The following is a 21650-nucleotide window of genomic DNA, read 5'->3' as shown; positions in this document are numbered from 1 at the left end:
ATTTTTATGGGTGCTTCAAGGGTTGTAATCGTAGCTGAAGCAAACGCAGGGGTAGTGGCGTTGTGTGTGCATGCATGCACGTTTGCGTGAGTGTGTTTGTGTACGTGTGTGAGGGTGTGTGCAATCATCAGTTAAACCCTTAAAAACGACACAATGGCTTTGAGCTCAAGGCCTCTCTTGTGTTAATCTCGCGGTGACCGCACATTGTATTGAGTGATTTTTAACAAAGTGCTACTTTCATTAAATCCATTCTTTTGCGAGCAAGTATACTGTTTGTACGACAAACATGAAGGTGTAATCACCAAAAATGAGTTATTTGAAGGTGTTTTTCTTGTGTGATTGTGTGAAATGGTTTTTGGACTGCATGCTGACCTGCTTGGCTGGCAATCAGTTTAGTGTGTTTTTTACCTCTCGCCCAGTCGTCTATGACAGGTTTCAGCTCATCCATGTGCAAAGTGAGTTTAGGTGGTTATAACCTAGGGCTGCGTTTAAAAAACTGATGTCGATTTGAATCGATTCACCTTTTCACAGTATCATAAAAATTTACATTGATAGAGTCACATTAATAATTAGCGGCTTCAAATTTTCTTTACCTAGATGAGAGTAAGTACCACTAAAAGTGTACAGAAACTTTGATGTCAAAAATTTACAATGCCTGCTTGCCACTTTATTTACGCACTTTTCCTGGAATTGATTGGAATCATTTTTTTGACTCGTTACTGCATAAAATCATCCTGACTGCGGACAAATTTAACCACATCAAGCAAATAACGAGAAACGAGACACTCTTCCTTTTTGATCACCACAGCCAAACAAGCTAAAATAAGGCAGAGATAGTTTTGCCAGATTACATCCAATCCCTGTCAACAGTAGATTGACACGTCTAATTAATGTGATCTTTTTTTTCTTAATCAATACACCTTAGCATGTATTTATACGCAACCTTGAAAACTAATGTTTCAAAACGTCTTACCTTTATGTGGTGCACACCACGTGTGTGCCGTCAGTAGCTCTGCACTTTAAATCACAATGACGTGTTGTTCCAGGTTTATCAATAAACCATTCTTTTTTTCCTCCTCTAGTATTGACATCACAAAACACACAAAAATGAAAAGGAAATACAGCATGATAAGTAAACTCAGTGAACTGAAATGCAACAATTTTTGGCATCGCACATCATGACTTTTCTAGTGCCTCTGTTAAATTTAATTTAATTTAAAATATTTATACATTTTGGTAATAGGTTAATTTATCCTCAGCAAATGATTTTCTTTCCATCTTTGTCTTTCTCCAGTCTTCTCACATTACTCAACATTTCTAAGTATCATCAGCCAAGCATGCCAACCACCTGGAGAGAATGTGAATTAACAGACTGCATGCTGCTCTCATCACCTTTCTTGCTATTGAAACAGATTTTTCTCACAAACCTACTATAGATTTACCTTCCAGCTAATAGACACAAACAGGCATGTGCATCACACCTTTTCTAGCGTATACAAGACATCAATAGCACCAGACATGCAGTATCACACATCCTTGTGGTTCAAGATGTGATACAATTTCATCTTTTTTTTTTTTTATCATCTCCAAATTATTGTTCAAATCTGCTCAATTGCCTCTTTTACAGGGATGAGAAACTCAATGCTCGGGAATGCTTGGAAATCAATGTACATTTGAAGATGAAAGTAAAAATGGGCCAGGTGAGCCCACATGTCAGAGTTGTATTGTCGGCTATTGACTTCCCTCCCTGGGGGGGAAAAATACATCTGAAAGGATATTTTTGACACGTCAGAACAAAGTTAAAGTTAAAGATCAGTAAAGTTGACAGATGCTTTATTGTTCTCAATTCAACCATTTTCTTCAAAACTCATTCTCAATATGGATCACCTGGAGTCTATCTTAGCTGCCTTTGTGCAAAAGACAAAGTCTGTGCCTGGTCTCCTGGGCACATAGGGCCAAGCAAATATTCTCAGTCCAATTTTACACTCACGGGGCAACAACCCAAAGGTTGTGCGTTCGGTCCTTGTCTCCACGTCAATGTGCAAAATCAGTCAAGTCAAATTGAAGGCACATATGGAGGATTTTGTCCTTTAGGAATCTACCATGTATGCCCGAAAAATGTGAAGAAGCTGGAGTACCGTAAGGAACTGAAACACATGCAAATAAGCACATCAAACAGGACTTGAACCAGCAACCTCAGAATGTTTTGTAAACTACTTATCCACTGTGCCATAAATTTCTTCTTCTTTGCATGGAATTTTTCACAGACAATGTGAAGACATGGGGCACTTCAAGGTGGAGTTGTAAATGTTTAAAGAGTGCCTTGATATTTTAAAGGTGACTCAATGCTTGTAAAATCTGGATCTTATTAAGACAGGACTTTGGTAGGATTTCACCCCCCCCCCCCCCCCCAAAAAAAAAAAATACCCTGTGGCTGAAAGTTTTTGGAAAAGTGTTTTGTGATATGCATGCCATTCTAAATATGCCCGACATCATTACTGCATGAAAAATTATGTTAGGACCATCTTTAAACTCATTAAGGAGACAATCACTTTATTATACTTGAGAGGAAATTAATGTATATCGTCAATACACCATTTTGCAGGACACTCTCCAAATGGAGTCAATGAGGATATAAAAGAGTGGCCTCATATTTAAAGGTGATTCAACCCTTTGTGAAGACAGGAATAAAGAAGATTTCATCCCACCAAAAAAGTAAAGGTTGCCATAATTAGCTATATGAAGGCAACCACTCCACCAGTATGCAGCAATCCTTCTGTAAACAGATAATTTTCAACAATTTTGGGCTCGAGGAGCAGTAAAAAGTCTACTACTTCACATTAAAGCAGCCCAGCATTGCTGCTTTCATGGTTTTTGTCCTCACTGGACAATACAATTATATATTTATGTATAGAGAAGAAAAGGGAGTGTGACTTGCTTGTCGACTCACCCCGCATTAGTTTCTACTTGTCAGTGTGTCTGTGAATGCATACACATAAGTCATTGTCAGAGCGTATTGCATCTTCAACAATGCAATTCCATTATCTGCCATGTGCCACCCACGTAAACTGTTTCGATGACCTGGAATTTTTCCTGTTTTTAATGGCGGCATTTTCCTCCAGAAGCGAGGCACACAAACTTATACACAATACTCACAAGCAATTGCTAGAGTTATTATAGTCTGTCAAGGAAAAAAAAAAAGAAAAATATCATTCACATTCTCTTAAAACTGACCCACTTGAAAAGACACTTCACCCTTCAACACTTTTCCACCCCACTTATCCAGCTGGTATTCCTTGGTCTGCTCACTTAGGCGATTCTGAAAGGCAACCAAATACATGTTTCTGTCACAAGCCGCGTGTCAAGCTTTTTTTTTTTTTTTTTTACATGCTCCGGGAGAATGGGAAAAGCACGGATAATTCTGACAGTAGGAATCAGTCTGGGCGGTTCTTAAATGTTTTACCGCCTTAATGGGCCTCCAGAAATAGATGCAGTGCTAATGTCCTCTGACTCTAGAAATAGGGGGCAGAATGTGTCCGTGTGTAGTTGTGTGCCCAGAAGTTGTGTGCCTATCCTATAGTGTGTGCGGCTGCTCATGTGTGTGATTCAAATGGGCTTAAGTGAAGGATTCTCACATGCAAATGAAGCCACTTAAATCCGGGACCCCTTTCCCCTCTATCTCAAAGGACACCCTATTCTCTATTTAGAGCAACACTTTGACATCAGCTGGATGGAGGCGAGGCCCAGTGGGGCTTTGGTCCTGAGTGGCACACTATAGACTATAAGATTTGCCGTATATAATATCCCACATCCTTTAAGATATCCACAACAAATCTTCAACAAGCCCCTTTCGGATACAGACACTCAACATAAACCATCGCCCAGCTTGAGCATTAAGCACTGTGAAGAAGTACTCAATATCGTGGGATTCCCGGCATTTGGAGCTTCCAGATAGCATTTGCCGCTTTAGAACATTTAACCATCTCCCAGCATGGTTCCTCTTCTCCAGACAGACTCTGATTATCGATCCCTCCGCTCGCTGTATCCTCTACCCCTCAGACAATCCATACAAAATGTATTAGCAGTGGAGAGAGCTACAATGTCCTCTGCAGCTTATCATATTAGGGCCACAGAGAACGGTATTTGTAAAGAAGCAACCTATTTTCAGGAGCAGTGTCAATGGCCCTTCTTGGAAAATTGTACTACAATCGTGAATAATGGCTTGCAAGGCCAAAGTGTATTAGCAGATCATTCGGGTTCATCTCAAAACATTGTGGTCTCAAGTACACGTTCATATACGTGATTTAGGCGGATGCAGTTTTTTTTCTTTTTTTTTTTTTAAGCCAGCAGGTTTAAAAAAAGTAGAGAAGGAGTGATTGGTGAGTGGGACAATCAAAGAGTCTGATGCTAATCAGAGCTCTCAGGCCTTACGCGAAGATGGTTGAAATGTACAATGAAGCTCTAGTCGATGCCCGATGCCCTACTGATGTGATTGCTCACTTCATTCACTCGGGAGCATTTGATCGAAATCAGCCCCGAGCCAACTGGAAGGGCTTTAGGAGGAACTTTTCACATACTGTAGGCTTGTGGGAGTAATGGAGGAGCCTCATCAACTAAGCTTTGGAAATGTAAAGTATCTCTATCACGAGTAACAAAAGTGTTGATTAATTACATCTGCGTGGATTTATTTGTTTGTTTGGAGAGACGCAAGGGGCTGATTGAATACGCTGCATAAATCCGACTCGACGAAATTGAGCGTGTGCGTGGGATTTCACATGACAAATGTTAGAGGTCATTTTTCTGTTTTTGTTTTTATTTATCTTCATATTGAGGTCTCCATGTGTGTGTGTAGAGTGGCAAATAAGTGTGCTTGAGCAAAAGCAATAACTGGAATTCTGACAACTCCTCGCTGTGAGCTTGCGTGTGCAGGCCACATTTCCCTGTATAGTTGATAGTCGGTTGTTCGCTCCTCTGACAGACGGATTCATTAAATCATGCTGCAGTAGTAACCTGCCGTGACAGGACGCCATTGCCTCCTTGGAATTCCTCAATCAGAGTCTCTCATGCGCTTAACGAGGAAGTAAACACGCTAAATTGTCTTTTGAAGGAGAAACGAAGGGGCTGTCTCAATTCAGAGTGTCATGAGTGATGTCCAATGGAGTTTGTTAAGCATAAGGTGTAACGCTGCATTCCTTGTCTTCCATCAGTTGAAATTCTGCCTGCGCTTGGTCAACATTGCACTTAAAAAAATTAAGTAATATTTTTGCAATTTTCAGTGATGCATGCTAATCGGTTTGTGAGCACAAATCTTTTGTACAGTATACGAATTTGATCAAATATTTTCACATGCAAATGTTGAGGAGCTGCGTGAAATTGTCACTGATAATCCATGTTTTTTCTATGAACTGTTTGCCACACAATTAGTGGACAGTTTGTGTTTGAAAGACTTTCAACAAAATTGTGGAATGGTATTGTCTTTCAAAGCTGTCTGGCAAAAAACACTTTTTACTTTACAAATGTAACTAAGAACATTTCTGTCAGTAAAGAGAGAAAAAAACCAAAGGCTATTAAGTCAATTTCTGAAAAGAAAAACATTCCTTTTCATTCTTCAACAATTATTCCATAATTTATTTATTTTTTTTTGCTCTTCTAAGAAAATGTCCACCAGTAAGAAAGAATTTATATATATATTTTTGAACTTCAGAAGCTTTTTTTAAAGTTAGAAGTTCAATCACTACCAGAAAACGGTTTCTGGCAGTAATGAAATAAAAAAAATACATATTGGCAGGATTTTTTTTTTTATCCCTTGGCGGAAATGGTATCACTTATTAGCTTTATTTTATTTTTATACCCACATTTCTTTAAAGTACCAGCAAAAAAAAATCACTTCATATCCATTTCCCACTGGTCAATTTTAGTTGGTGATTCGGGCAATACAGTCGTGCTGTTGTGTTGGTAACAAACATTATTTTGTTTTTGCATACAACAGAAGGCAACAGCCCGTAAACACAAATTATTTCCAATGCTTTGCTTGCTTTCATTGTATGTCAAAGACAATGAAATTGGGGCCATGTCCAGAATTAATTTAGTCGTGTTGTTTCGGGGTTTTCATTTAGGAAATAGCAAAGAAAAATTTTAAAGCTCAAGAATAACAATGTCTGCAAAGGGTTCGCAATAAAAAAGGCATCTAATAAAAAAAAAAAAAAGGCAGTTGTTGTTTTGAATCTGCCTGCATAGTTGCCTATGAGCCGCTTGCTTTGAAAACACAGTGAATTTTAAAACGGTGTTTAGTTTTGCCACTGATGGCTCTATGTGTTCCTTGTAAGGCTATTTTAAGATGAAGAGCTGCAGGTTGCGCGGGTGTGCGAGTGTAGGATGTGTGCGTGTCAGGGTTGTGTTTTAATTAGAGAGACAGGAGTGTGTCCTTGGGCTGGCGCAGAGGGTCAGGAGGACCGGGTAGCCCTGGGACAAGGCTGGCAAGCCTGCTAAACAGCCATTACTCAGATGCGCAGATGCATTTAAAAGTGCACGCGCACCTTCGCACCCATTCACGCACATTCGCGTCCCGGTTTTGGCCCTCTTCCTGTTGGCCGCCGATACCATGGGAAGCATCTCCATGTGTTCCGAGGCCATCTCTCCTCACCGAGAGCAAAATTACAGCTGGCGCTGCTCTGGGGAGATGAAGAAAGGCAAAGAGAGCCATTTGAGAATAAGGTTAGGAGGATTGAACGGAGAAAAGGTTGAGGCGGGAGAGGGTGGGGGGGATCTGACATTTATGTGCCTGGCAAAAAGAAAATGCCGCTTCAGCCTGGCATCTCTCTCTCATTCTCGCGCTGCTCTCTCCAGCCTCGCCTTGACCCAAAGCTTACATCTGACACCTATTTCCATACACCTTGCTGCACCGGCACAACCTCGCGTTGGCCACTTTTGTTCTCATTTCCCTGCATCAGCCTTCCTATTTTCACATATCTGCCATGTGACCTCTGGCTTTCATCCAACCATATCTTCCCCTGCTTGTATTCATTTCCATATCACAGACCCTCACCTATGCCACATCACACCCAACTTTCATCAGCTTTCCCCTTTGATACTGCTGTCTGAATCTCCCTTAACCTTATGCCTGTATTTGGAAAACTCCCTCCCTCCCTCAATAGCTAATCTCCTCTTCTACCCTCCCCACACACCTCCAGTGTGACTAGCCTAGGCCCCAGCCGATGATGGAACTCATAAAGCCTCCCAGATGAGGTGATAGCTAATGGCTGTTGAATAATGCATAGCAGGCAGGATTTAGAGAGCCCAGTCTATTAGCCTGACCAAATACTCTGGGCTTTTATTAAAGACTAACACTTACAATTACAAACTACATTAAGGCTAGGGTCCTCTCCCATCCCTCTCTCCTGTATCGTGTGACAGACTCCCGGTTCCCATGGTCGGCGCAAATATACAGTATTTATATAGTTTTTCTTTTTTCGTTTTATTGCCTTTTGCCAATTAACCGTTTCACAAGGGGTGACTGGTGGTCTTTTTTTTTTAAAAATAGGGTTTAGGCATTTTTTTTTAAGTGTACAATTCTGGTAAGGGTTAGTGGCCCTTTTACTCCCTGCTGTTGCTACAGAAAGAAATGGGTGAGATGGAGGACACTTTCACATTTTCGCTGTGGGTGGCGGCTATTAAAATGAAGTCATTGATGTTCCCTTCTGCTGTTAATTATTCCTGGCAGTTGTGTGTCTCTGTTTTCACTCATGTACTGCATACTGAACTGGGTTTTGTATCTTGATAACATGATTAGTAACGGTAAAAGATAAGATATATTTGTAAGCTCAAACCCATTAGATAGCTGGCAGATGGTTTGACACAGGAAAGTGTCAAGTTTAACCCCTCCTTATGCTTGAGCATCATCTTAAAGGGATTTTATCAAGATGAAAGTGACGTGGATGAGGAACTGCAAACTGTTCATTCCTGGTAAGAGAACGTAAAGATCTAGATCAATTTAAGTCATTTCACATTTGCCTGATACGTAAAATACATAAATTAAATAAAATTCGGGAATGAGACCTTCAACTGGTCTTATCAGTGTTTATGAGAATGTTTCCTCTTACCGCCCATCCAGACCCAACCTACCTATTGTCACATGCTTATTTGAGAACGGCTGTGGCTTGTACTGAAGCTCTGGCTGGAAATAAAACCCACACCGTTTGCATGGAAAGCAGCAGCATGTACCACTGCATCACCCATGCCATAAATATAAATACATGCGTGTTTGCTAGTGTAAGATGCTTTAAGAAATGAAGTGCTCTTTGTTGGGCCACATGCACCTCGCCACCTCTTCTACTTTGTCTTCTGCTAGTCTTCCTGATGTTTATTTGGTCTGACCTCTTGGTTTCCCCTCTGGCAAGCTAGTCCTTCAATGACCAGTGCTATATATATAGTAATGCCTGAATGTCACCAACCTTTAAAATAATCCTTTTGTTTGAAATCACATACTTTGAAGCTTAATGTCAAGTCAAGTACATTTAAAAGCACATTATAAGATTCTTTTTTACCTCGTATTTACACTTACAAAAATAGAACAGTATTACAGTTTTCAAAGAAAAAAAAGGCATTTCTTTTCACTATTTTTGAAACGATAACTCAAACGGCTTTTTTCTCCCCAAAAAAATTATATGACAGATCAATTCATGCCCAGTACATGGATAACATTATTAAACATTAATATCACAGCATGGCTGTGAAAAATTACACATGCCTGTCACCCAATCTGGTCAGTGTTTTTTTTTTTCCTCCTTCCACTCTTATCTGTGCAGGAAATAAGGAGAATATTGATTAATGCATAAAAGCTTAATGTGCCAGTGTTATGTTACACCATATTTGTCCTCATTATCATCATGAATTTATTTGGTGTTTTTTTTTTTAATTATGGACCCCATTTGAATTCCTGATTATTTGAGTGATTACACCAACTAATTTTCTGATTTCCATCTAATGCATGTACAAAAACGGTAACAAAGAATAAAAAAAAAAATGCTCATACGAGGGAACAGAGTATGTTTTTTTTCTGTTCAAAGCAGACAGCAGGAGGTAATTGTGATAATTATAGTAATAGCAGATCTGCTGTTGCCTACTGACGGAAAAATTAATAACTTATTCAAGTGCATGCGTGTTTGCATGTGTGTGTGCAGACCTGTATCGAGACAGCAAAGGACTTTGCTAACGGTATTCCTCTATTTCTCTGGAGACATACGAAGAGCAGAGGGCAACTGCAGCCTGATGTGGGGCATCTGTTCCCACATTTGTTAAGCTTTGCCTGGTGTGTGTGATTTAAAGATGGCAAGCAGGGTAGAGGAAGCGTACCGACGTTGCGCGAAAGTGTGTGTGGGCTTACGTTGTGATTGGTGTGATAGGTGCAGTTGGTGGAGTGGAACGGCGAGGTGTTGTTGCAATAGAGGGCACGTACAGACTTGTCATTGGATTGTGTTAAAGTTGACCCATGGTGTTCGCTGCCATCACCTCATTGACCGCAAGATGGCAACCAGGCGGGTTTGCAGGTGGTACTGGCGATACATCTCTCTTTCCGTTTTCACCCCACTTTTTTTTAATTCTCCACATCTCCATCGGTCTCTTCAAAACATTCAGTATTTTTTGGCCGCTCATCACATGGTTCACAGTTCTGCCTTTTTATTTATCCACAATGCATATGTTCTCTAAATGTTTTGATATACACGCGATGCTCTCAGCGGGGACATAACATGCATAATGTAGGCTGTAATAAGCCTGAAGTTGGCCTCTGATGTCTGGTTAAGATAGGAAGAGCAATGTGTTCATCAGACTCATTTAAAGCAGTGGCGAGTAAAGAGCAAGACCCCGTCACGGATGACCTTTTTCTCCTTCAGTGGATACTTACTGATCCAGGTTTAACGTGGTTGCTGAGGGCAGCTACGGGAGATCCGGAGTTGATTTGAGGTAAAATACTGATGTACATCCTGATTTTGAAAGCGGCGCTGCTGATTCGATGGGAATTATTGACTAGAGTAGCATCATATGGAGATAGCGTCTCTGGTGTGCCGTCATTGACACAGAAAGCTTATACTGCTCTGATTTATGACTACTGTGGAGAATTGAGTGCTTCATAAAGATTTGCCGCCGCCTGAGATTGAGTAATCAGTGAAGTGATCTGACTTTGGTGGATTACATTTCCAACGAGCTGTAACGTCAGTTTCGATGGTGTGACTTTGTCAGAGAATGCTCGCCGAAGGAGTTATGGTCCGAATCTGGCCCTTTGTCAAGGTCATATGGATTAGAAATGATTGGCTTTCCGATACTCTACCGGCGAGCTCCGCATGATGAATCATCACTCTATTCCAAATCGACACCAATTAAGAAGGTTTTGTTTATTCTGCTCTGGGACATGCTGTGGCTGTTCGCTTGGAACAAACACGCTCACCCTTTTCTCTTTTCACAAGCGACACTTTGGTATTTACAGGGATTAGCACACTGCGCCTCTGTGGTTTTGTGTGTTTCCATCTGCATGCTTCCTTATGCACTGTGGGGCTAGTATTTGTTTCAGGCCAGATGAATTGCCTTGTATCCACACACTCATGCACGTCAGTGTTTACTCGTGTGCGATGTTGTCATGTGCGTGCCAACAGTCATGTCACTCACTGTTTACTGTGTAGTCCTGCTCTGTTTGTGCCAGTAGTTTCATGTCTAAAAGGCATGCTGTATGAAATGTGTGGTTGTGTAGCACATTGCCAGACCACTGACTTCATTTGCATTCATTCCACTGCCTGTCTCTCCTCAGACTATTCTAATTACCAGCGCTCTCTCTCTCTCTCTCTCTCTCTCTCTCTCTCTCTCTCTCTTTCTTTCTCTCTCTCATCGCTGGTGATGCATCTGTCAAGATTGTCTTCTCTCTTTTTCGCCTGCAAGAAATCTCTTCATATTGGTTTGTTTGCTGTCAAGCCCAGCTACTTTCTACAGTTTTAGTGTTGGGAGTCACAAAAAAATATTGTACGCATGTGTATGTGAGTGAAAGCAATAATCCTTCATACTCTTTGTGTGCTTGTTGTGATTGCTCTGGGGTTGAGGGAGATGTAGCGTGTGTTCATTGGAGAGGAAGAGGGAAGAAGGGAAGAACATTGTGCTGTAAAGAATCTGAATGTGAACTAATCACTACAATGGTCATGGTGATTTTTCAACTTGACTCAACTAGTTGCAGGCACATTTTACTCTCTGCAAATAACTGAGTCGCTCGCCATCAATGGCACCACGCCTCATGCGTCGGTGCAAATAAACATTCATGGGGTATTACATTTGGTACACTTGCACAGCATAAGTGGGATACAAAACAACAACAATGTATTCATCATGTTTTGTTTCCAGGACTGCACGTTTATCAAAGAGAGTGGTTACTCACATTATCTTTATTTATTTATTTTCATTCCAGCTTATTTTGTTAAGCTGTACAGAAAAGTAAATTTAATGGTACATTCGGAGATAATTCAAAATGCAAAGATCTGTAGACGAAACCAAAATAATCGTAAATCGTTGAAGAAAAAGTAACGTAATTTTGTCAATGTTTGTGCTACCGCCGATTATTATATTTCATTTTAAAGAGACTTGTATGTGGAATTAGAATATAACAATATCTTAATATTTTCTCTAACTAAACTCTGGTTTTGTCAAAACGCATCACATGTATATCTGCTTTTTTTTTTAATTGCTCCATCTATACACCTATGTAAAATATTCATTTGCAAAAAACAGGCTACTTCAATTTTTAGCGTGTATTTGTTGAAATATGGACTGTTAATTACATTCTGTAGATCATTAAAATTAGTACATGGGTGTGAGTGTGTTTCCGAAAAACTAATTTGGAGAACGTGGGCCCCTGCAGTGAAACATTTGAGTGATGCTAAGCTTCTCTCTTTAGAACTCTGACGCTTCACTCTAGAGGTTTGAACGCCTTCTCCAGGGAAAAGCTACTTTCAGAATCACCTGAAGCCTAAACATGGTTGCGGAGTTGTTTTGAAGATGGTGTTACAAACAAGCAATTACACAAATGCACAGATGCACACATGCAGACGCGCACATAGCAGAATTTGATATGGAAAAGCCAGATAACGCATGGCTGCTAATTATCATGCTCCGTATGAAAATCAATTGGAAGAGAGGGGAGGGAGCTGTAGGCCCCAGTTTCTTCATTTGAATTTTCTGGTTTTAATTGGACTATATGATTGTGTCACTTTGGTAAATGGAGCTCCAGCCGCTTATCCCCGTGTCTGCAGAGATGAATCAATGGTTGTTTTTATTCTAATTGCTCCCTCTAAACCCCATGTCATCAATACAATTATCAGTGTTTTTGCCAGCACTGTTATTACCAATGTTTTTTATCTTCATTGTTGTTATTGTTATCACCGCCTCTGTTGTCAGTAAAATCATCTTCTGCGATGCCTTTTTTCCACTATGATCATTAGCAATATCACTCCCTCTTATCTTGCAAACATTATTATTTTTATCGATATCATTATTGCTCGCGCCAACTTCATCAGCGACAATGAAATGAGCCATTGGAGAAGTTACAATATTTGATGAGATAACACAGACAAATTATACATACAGTGCGACGGGTCAGTGAAAGTAAGATGATTCCTCTAGACGGAAAAGAAAGAGACGTAAATCAGCAACATCTAATTCTAGTTGTTTGCCCTTTCGTGATGCTATTGATGTCATCCAAGCAATATTTCGGAATAAACTCTGTGGCAATTTAATAGAGTCAATGAAGAAGCCAGATAGATTCAAAGGGTCATTCTAAACCTTTTAGCTTATGGGGTGTGGGTGATGGGATTTTCACTTTGTTAGTTCATCATTAATGCAGATTTTTTTTTTTTTTCCAGATTGCTTAGTTAGACAGAGAGGTATGGTGATTAGGGATTTTGACATGCTCACCTGTAAGCTATGAAATTAACTTCTTATCGCTGACCAAGGAATATTGTGTGAGCAGGGAGTTTGGATGGATGGATGGATGGATGATGGATGGATGGATGGATGGATGATGGATAGATAGATAACTAGCTAGCCAGATAGATAGATAGATTGATAGATAGATAGCAGGATAAATGGCTGAAATTAATTTAAAATGATACCTTTTTATTAAAAAATGAAGTTTGATTATAAATTTAGGTCCATCTAGTGTGATGCACGCCTAATATTCCAAACTAACTCCTGCCTACCAGCTCCGTCCCTCTCACTAAATTGCCAGATTATAAAATTCTTTCCTTCATATATCTTCCTTATATTCCAAAAGCTGATGATCGCTGGGAAATATGATATAAGCGACTTTTCAAAGCCCCGCTTCTGGAAGGCTAAGTCCCAGAAGAACCTTAGGGTAAAAGATGCTTCACACTGTCACGGATGTTTTCTGAAGCTAACAGCCCCTCCCTCAGCCTCTATCTGCTACCCACAGCGTTGACTTGATGTTTCTGAACTCCAGGCTATCTGAAGAAATGTTGTGTCCCCCCCTGGCCTACATTGACTGACTTATACGGGTTACTCGGGAGCAGCACAGCTTGTGGTTGGTGTCTTTGTCTTGCGGCCTTAAAGAGGGAAGGATATGTTTGAACACAATGCTTGAGATTGGATAATGAATGTGACTCAGACCATTTGTGCTTGGATCTATGGAAGCTAGGACCCAAAGCTGCCTTTGCTAAGCCTTCTAAAACACCATCTGGTGGCCCACAACCCGTGTGCCACTGTACTCACCAAGATTAAATTTTGCCCTGGTCCTTCATGGCAAGTGCACTACTTTGGAATTCCATTTCCTCTGCATAAGGAATAATTGAAATTGTGGTAAATCGATTCAACTCTGGTATATCTCAGTCATGTCCTTTGCAAACATATGCATGAATAATATTGGTGGATCATTTCGGTTTAAATAACCTTGGAGCTACTGAGGTATCCTTGTGATTTCTTGGTGAGAACATCTGCTTCACACCTCTGAAATTCAGGGTTCAGATTTCGGCCTCTTCCTGTGGGCAGTTTGATTGTCTCCCTTGTGCTTGTGGGGGTTTCCTCTCGTATTTCAGCTTGTCCCCACATTCCAAACGTCAAGTTACAGTACCTGATCATGAAAAAATAGGTCCGCAAACTACAAGTTGGCATATGGTATAATTCAACTCAAACCTGTTATGATTGCTAAAAATACTAAATTGTGTGTGGGTGTGCAATGTGCATCATTGTAGATGTCCACAAGCAATATTATGGAGGAGGGCTGTTTACAAAACTGTACTGCATGTGTCAGTGGAGCCATGGAATAAATATGTGAAATGAGTAATGGTTTGTCACAACGAATGAAAAGACCATTCCATTATGTCAGAGTGCAGAAACTGGAGGCTTGAATGCATCAAAGACAAATCAGCTTCGATGACGGATCAATAATCGGCGATCTTTAAAAGATGACAAAATATTCCCTTTGGTCAAACTGTGTGATGTCCAATGAAAGTTCAGACAGCTCAGCGACGTTAGAAAGTGAGGTTTGCGCCACTGTTTACGTGAACACGGCCGACGTGCTTAGCAGCCTTTTGGAGCGGCTCCTGATTTTTCTTTTTTTTTTCCCTCAAAAATTGAGATGTTTTGTATAAAACAAGCCAGAAAGTTGCGTCAAATAGACCAGAATGTTGAGTCAGTCCTGTTTTGACCCACAAATGAGTTATTTTTAAACTAACTGTTTTGAAGTGAATCACTATACTACAGTATGAAAAACACAACATTCAGAGCTCACATTTTTGTCTGTTTTGGGGTCAATGCTGTCTAAGGTGTCTTCAACTGTACCAGGTGATTTGACAAACCTTTCATTCATTTTCAAGGTTCCTTCATGGTGTTGGAGTTTAGGGAAAAAATGTTCAGTGTTTTGTGTTCATGGATTCAATTGTACAGCAGGAGATGTCCCCGTTAACACTGAAAAAAAAGTCTATGGATGGTTGATGCACATTCATGGATAAATGCAAACATTTATACAGCTGCTTCCACAAAAAAAAAAAAAAAATCAATGTACTTTGGTTCTATATGTAGCATTCTAGCATAGAATCACCAGAAACAAAACATTTAATTAGGCGAAATATGTAATTAGTGTGAGAGCCTGAAAAGAAAAGGAGACAGCAGGGATTTTCAAGAAAAATAGCATAAGAGAATGTAAACTGATGGATTGAAAGAGCTCTAACTTGACCTAGAGGTTACCAGCGTGAGCGGGTTATTGCTGGGTAGCTCATTTTGTCTAAGTACATATCTTATAAGAAACATCATTTGGGTAGTTTAGCCTGGCGGGTGAGAATGAAGTCAGATTTGACCTCTTAAAAGACTGCAGACAGCAAGTATTTGTAGGGAAAATGTTAATATATCGACGCTTATGCATGTCAAATGAATCAAGTTATTACATATTTTATATTTCGGAATTTGTCACTGATAAAAAATTTGTTCATGTCTGTCCTACCCCTGTTTTGCAGAGTTACCCAGCAGCCCGGGTGGTCAGTTCACATTTCGCCCATTACCGCCACCTCCGCCGCCGCCGCACGCCTGCACCTGTGCACGCCCGTCACCGTACACCCAGGTCAGCCTGCAGAGGAAGACCATGCCGACGAGATGTCAGGCCAATCAGGGCATCCAGGGAGCGGACAATAGTTCAAGCACGGACCAGGCACAGCTTCATGACAGCTGGGTGCTGAACAGCAACATTCCCTTAGAGACCAGGTAGGCAAATTCTTCAAATTAGAAGCAACTTTTGATTTGAGCAGAAATGAAGATGAAAAATACACTGTGTCAGGATGAATAAATGGAGGGGGGGGGGGGGGGGGGGGGGGGGGGGGGGGGGGGGGGGGGGGGGGGTTCTTCCAAAATGTTATCAGACAATATCTATTTTTTGCAATGAAAATAAGTGAACCTTCTAGGCAAATCATACTTCACTTTAGTGTCACCCACTTAAAGCCATTTATTCATTCCCACAAAGGAGAATCATTACAATAAAGATAAGTGTTTGAATAGGAATTGGCAAATCTTCATAAATTCTGTGGAGAACAATTAAGGACAAGACGAGAACTTTATTTGGATGTTTTGAGCGTGCGGGAAAAAAAAAAGTGGAGCAGCATAGAAGCCTCACGGGTAATATTACACGTCTTTGCACGCCATCAAAGCCATCGTGAATCTCTCAGGTTTTTCACTGGATTTTTTTCACCACACATCTGAGGATCCACCAGGGGACCATTATGAGTTAAGACGTCACAAAAACAAAATCCGGCATCGGGCACAAATCCTCTTTTTGGGAACGTATTGAAATTCCACCTTCAGTTGCTGCACCTGCAAGCACACTGTGCTGTCTAATGCTCAGAGAGGAGCCAGTTGAATTTCATCCCATCAAACAGAATTAAGTATTTCCCAGACGCGAGAAATAATTGATCAGAGAATTATTCCGCAGATTCTCATTTGTGAAGCTGATTTTGAGAAGAAGCAGAAAGGTGCAAAAGAATATGTTTGCATGTTTAATGAGACCTTAGCGTGGCGGCGGAATTCTGGTATTATGGAGATGAGATTGGCATGTCGTCGAGCCAGGAGAAGTGGTTTTAATAAGTTATGCATAAGACCATAATTAGATCTTATCTCGTTTTTAAAAAAAGGGGAAAAAATAGAACCAATTTAAATTAATCATCAGCCTGATGACAGTGCAATAGTTACTATGCTCCTCTTACAGTATGTGTCGATGTACCGACTTGAAGAAGCCACCCTATAGGAGAAATACAGGATGCGCTTATTACTTGCTTACTAATTTCAATTCACGTTTGCCGATATTGTGGTTTTCCAGTTGAATAAATGAATGGTAAATTATTGGCATTTCGCATAAAGACAGTTTGTAAACAAACAAAACATATGCCAAGCACCACAGCTAACACAAGCTGCGTGCATATTTTAAAATTGCTCACCTGCAGCTGAAAAGTGAGCCTGCAACAAAGTGACTGTTTATGTTTACGTTTGCACACTAAATTGTTAATTTACTTGCAGTCTGCTGAATAAAAAGAAGAGTGAACATTGAAAAAAAATATACTCGCCATAACTCTATGCTATTTTTTTTCAATCTTTTCTTGTTCTCGTCGCCTCAATCTCGTGAGACGTCTCTTCTCGTGGGACCTGTGTCTCATTCCGTCCCTGCTAATCATGCTATCCAGATCATTTTAGCAATTGAGATAAAAAGATTATCAAGTATCAAACTTGCCATGAGAGCGCATGCCATTAGAATTTTAAAGGATTATGTTACTTTGATGGAAATGGGAAGAAATTGCAAGTCTTGTCAGTACCAGCATCATTTTCTTTGATGCATATCTGATGGATTGTTGAGTTGTATTGGAATATATTGATCATATGCCAGAAGAGATTAAGATTTTTTGAAGTGTGCATAGATTTCCTTTTCAGCTGAAAAAAAAATACAATTATTCAGCAGGGGCCATCCAGTGTAGGCACACAGATACGACTTGTCGTTCTTGTTAGGACTGGAATACGTAGACGGAAACCCTTGCCTTTCTCCTCCAGCTTATCACCAAAACATGATACAGCCATATTCTATACTATATTTGCACAAATCTACCTTGTGAACAGCCGTAGGGCAGTAGGCTTCAAGCTCCCGAAGAGCGAGGACTCTCATTTACTTCCTGTCTCAGGGGAAATTTGCTCCCCAATATGAATTTCCAGCTTCCTGAGCATCGCCAGTAGAAGTCTGAGATGATCAAACGCAGTGAACTGAGAAGATCGGGAAACATTTTAAAGTAACACGCATGAAGATTTGAGGTCCATGTGATTTAACAATCACAACATTGCCAGATGTATTCTGTTTGTAGCAAATCCTTTCTTTGAAAGAAACAAAACAAAACAAAAAAAACAAGAGAATCCGACCTGTTTCTTAAAAAAACATTGAAAAGCCCACCTGCATTGGTTATCATTTTTGTGTATGCTTGTGTTCTGCGGGCTGCATGCCCCCAAAGTTTATCTGCTTTTAGACTTGAACTATCATTGACCCTTCGGGTGTGCGGAAGTTTCATGTGCAGCCACTGTGTCCCCCGTCTGACTCCCCGCCTTCAGCCCAAGCTGGATGGGTGGATGAACAGAGCAAGGGAGGACGACAGTGAAGGATGGATGTCGTCTGTCTTGTATTAAACCGCCATGGGGCCACAGGAGTTAGACAAACCGAGCATGAGAAACACAGAGAAAGACTAAGAGAATCAACAAGAGAACTGTCGTGTATTTTGAGATGTGACCATTGAGATTTCATTTTCATTAATTTTGTTTTTATTTTGCATTGTGGTAGTTTTGTCAGTGAAACTTATCAAGTCAAGTAAGAGAGAACAAAGATATTTCTCTTTCCATAGGCAGCCCTGGAGTGTTGGGCTGGATTGACCCTTGACCCCACCTAACATTTAAACCAATGGCCAGGTGCCACATTGGCAGAGGTGGACTGAGATGTATAATTTGAATAGGCTAGGAAGAGACACATTTTAAGAAGCAAACATGGGGCCATGGGCGCTCGCCATCTTGACCTCATTAGAGCCTGATTTTAACAACAGCAGTATAAAACTATAGATGCCTGAGTCCGAGAGGTCTTCATTTCCATCGCCAACCTGCGGCGGATTCCGGAAACGAGGCTGGGTCAGAACTACTACAATCGTTAAAGACATTCACCACAGAACAATAATCCTTCACATAACTCTACGTGAAAACAGGTTTTAAAAACAAATCACTCTGTGATAGCTTTATAGCACTGACCTAACATACTGTAAATGATTGCCTGTTCTTCGGCTATTCAAACTGCTTTGATTTCATCTATATAAATAAATACTTATCTGTGTTTCTTTTGTTATTCATCGCGGAATTCTATTCTATTTTTAACTTAATTATGGTGACACGAGAACTTGTATGTTTTCATATTCGAGTAAACCCACTCATTTTCAGAGTGACGTTATAATTCCGTGTTATGGTGTGGAATTCCTGACAATAGGCCTAATTTGACAACATATGATTTGCAAATGAAGGATTAGCGTTGCCTGTTTTGCAGCCCGGTGTCCTTCAATGCAATCATTCTGCTGTCTGGCTCGACATTAATGACCTGCCCACTGAGGGCCCTTCGGAGACCCACCAGCAGCCTGTGACCTCACACCCTCTGCTGCTCGAAAAGAACACAGCCAGGCGAAGCTGTGCATTACACACCGCCAACCAGTATTAATGTCAATAGCGCATGAAGTAACCTCGGGCAATCCCGATGTGGATATTTTTGAGCAAAAAAAATGCACACAGTTCCTTAAAAAAATAACCGTGTTGCATCCTTTTGAATACTATTCACATGAATAACATACTTAGTTCATATTCAAATTTGATTCAGTTTTGTTAAAGGACAGAACACCGCTTGCACTTCCTATTTACCTGCCAATTTTTCAAACTGGATAGCTCTCTTTTCCACATTTGTATGCCTCCATCCTTCCCTCCATTATCCACACAATACAGTCAGTGAAAAGATTCATTGCACTTCATTTTCTTTTACTTTTTATCCTCATCTGCTGTCTGAATCACTGTTATGTATTAAAAAAGCTTCTCTATGTCAAACTAACGTAGTCCTAAAATGTCATTTTGATGAGTCCACAAAGGAATGGTAAGTGACTGATCTTTGGTTGAACAAAAATGTGTGGAAATTTCATATGACAATTGTAAAGGACGTCCTTAAATGATTGTTGTATTTGTTCAAAAGTTACAAGCAAAAAAAAAAAAAAAAAAAAAAAAACTGTTTCAAGCTATTTTTAGCCTTGTTGCATTGAATGTGCACTTTTATTTTTTTCAGCATTATGACAAAAAATTCAAACCCACAAAAAAAACTGAAAAAAAACAGGTAGATGTGTTTTTTTAAGGCAAAAGTGATATCATTGTTGTAGAATTTTTGATAGCAGTTACATATATAACTGTTGTCACCGTCATTTTCTTGCATTTTCTGTAGCGAAGGCAATTATCTTGGATTAATTTTCCATCAGCTGTCTTTATTGAAATACTCCCACACGTCTGGCCTTGTCATCTTTTCAGGCTGAATATATCATCTGCCTTTTATCATGTTTCTAAGATACATCCTTATCTTCATTTTCTTCTTTTTCTATGGATCGCAGCTTCCTTTTTCTCTGCTTCTGTGATGGGGGAGGCCAAAAGGCAACAACTTTATTCATCAACAAATAACCAAATAATCGTAGATCATTTAAACATCAACTACAATCATAAAACTAACAGTTCAGAATTCAATTGTAAACCTGTTTGTTTGACATAATAGATTTCAAACCAACAATATGAATAAACAAGGTCTCATTTGTACTATAGCCAATGTTGCATACCTTGTTATTTATTAGTCTATGTATTTATGTATTTGTTTATTTTATAAACTACATCATATTCTCAGCTCTATCCAGCCATGTTTGTTTTCCACTCAATCTCATTAGCATTGTAGGTGAGCTGGACTGGTCACCTGCCATTTTTAGGACACATTCACACTCAGACTCAAACTTGCAGGAAATTCAGGGTCTTGAATTAATCTAAGCTCTACATTTTTTTAATATTGGAGGAAATTGGCGTACTCAGAGAAAACTAGCTACCTACCTTGAAGGCCAGAGCCAAGCTTCCAGGCCAGAACCTTAGAACTGTGAGGCAGACTTGCTAAATACTAGATTTTAAATTCAAAATAGGAAACATGACATTTTGATGTTAATATACCATTATGATGTTTATACACTGTACCATACACTGTCCTTATACAATATATTAATTATGCAGCGCACCTGTGTATTATCTGTACTGCAATAGATAAACAGAAATATATATATTTTCTGTCTTTAGTAAGCTCGAACCTATGTCTATTCCATGAGTATTTTTTTTTTTTTGTATCATGTATCATTTTTCACAAGGGAAACGGGTTTAGTAGGATGTACATATTCAGCCCCCGCTGCTATTTTAATTAGCAGCCTAGGTAGATCTGATAAAACTCTGTCAGGGACAGATGCCTTTGAGGCAATTAAGAGCTTTATGCCACAACTTCATCTATATCCAAGATAAAAACAAGGACAAGAGGTCAATTAAATGAATGCGTTTTTTTAATCACCACCTTCAAAAAAAAAAATATAGAATTGAATTAATGTATTGTGTGAACACATAATACTTGCCTTGGAAAGCTTTATCTTAGCAGCGGGGATTCGTCTACAATTAATGTTTTATTAATATGTAATGATCTTTTTTCCGTTTTAGACACTTCCTATTCAAGCAAGGCTCGGGCTCATCAGCCCTGCTTTCAGGTGCGGGGCAAGGTTACCCCTTGACCTCCGGGACAGTGTACTCGCCTCCGCCCAGGCCCCTGCCTCGCAGCAGTGTGACCAGACCACTGTTTACTTTCAACAAGCCCCATCGCTGCTGCAATTGGAAGTGCACAGCACTATCTGCATCACTTCTCACTCTTACCCTGGCTCTGCTGCTCACATATGTTATCGGTGAGTTATGCTTCCGCATGAAATTTCCACATAACTGTGCAGTATTTTTTCGGTGTATTTCTACCAAGGATTTTTTTTTTCAGTCTGTTGAAAATGCAAATTCCACAGAAA

General features: G+C 40.0%; 1 protein-coding gene across 1 annotated transcript in view; it reads left to right on the top strand.

The window, feature by feature from the left end:
- The window catches only part of tenm1 (teneurin transmembrane protein 1), a 148118-nt gene that overhangs the window by 31592 nt on the left and 94876 nt on the right, over positions 1–21650 (top strand). The window contains exons 4-5 of the mRNA XM_088431226.1: positions 15498–15741; positions 21301–21539. Coding sequence (XP_088287352.1) covers positions 15498–15741; positions 21301–21539 — 483 coding nt within the window. The remainder of the gene's footprint in view (positions 1–15497; positions 15742–21300; positions 21540–21650) is intronic.

The sequence above is a fragment of the Hippichthys cyanospilos genome, chromosome 13, assembly GCF_059441005.1.
Source record: "Hippichthys cyanospilos isolate Australia breed blue-spotted pipefish chromosome 13, RoL_Hcya_1.0, whole genome shotgun sequence".
Classification (NCBI taxonomy): domain Eukaryota; kingdom Metazoa; phylum Chordata; class Actinopteri; order Syngnathiformes; family Syngnathidae; genus Hippichthys; species Hippichthys cyanospilos.
Note: the sequence above shows the minus strand (reverse complement) of the source record. Positions and strands in the feature narration are given on the sequence as shown.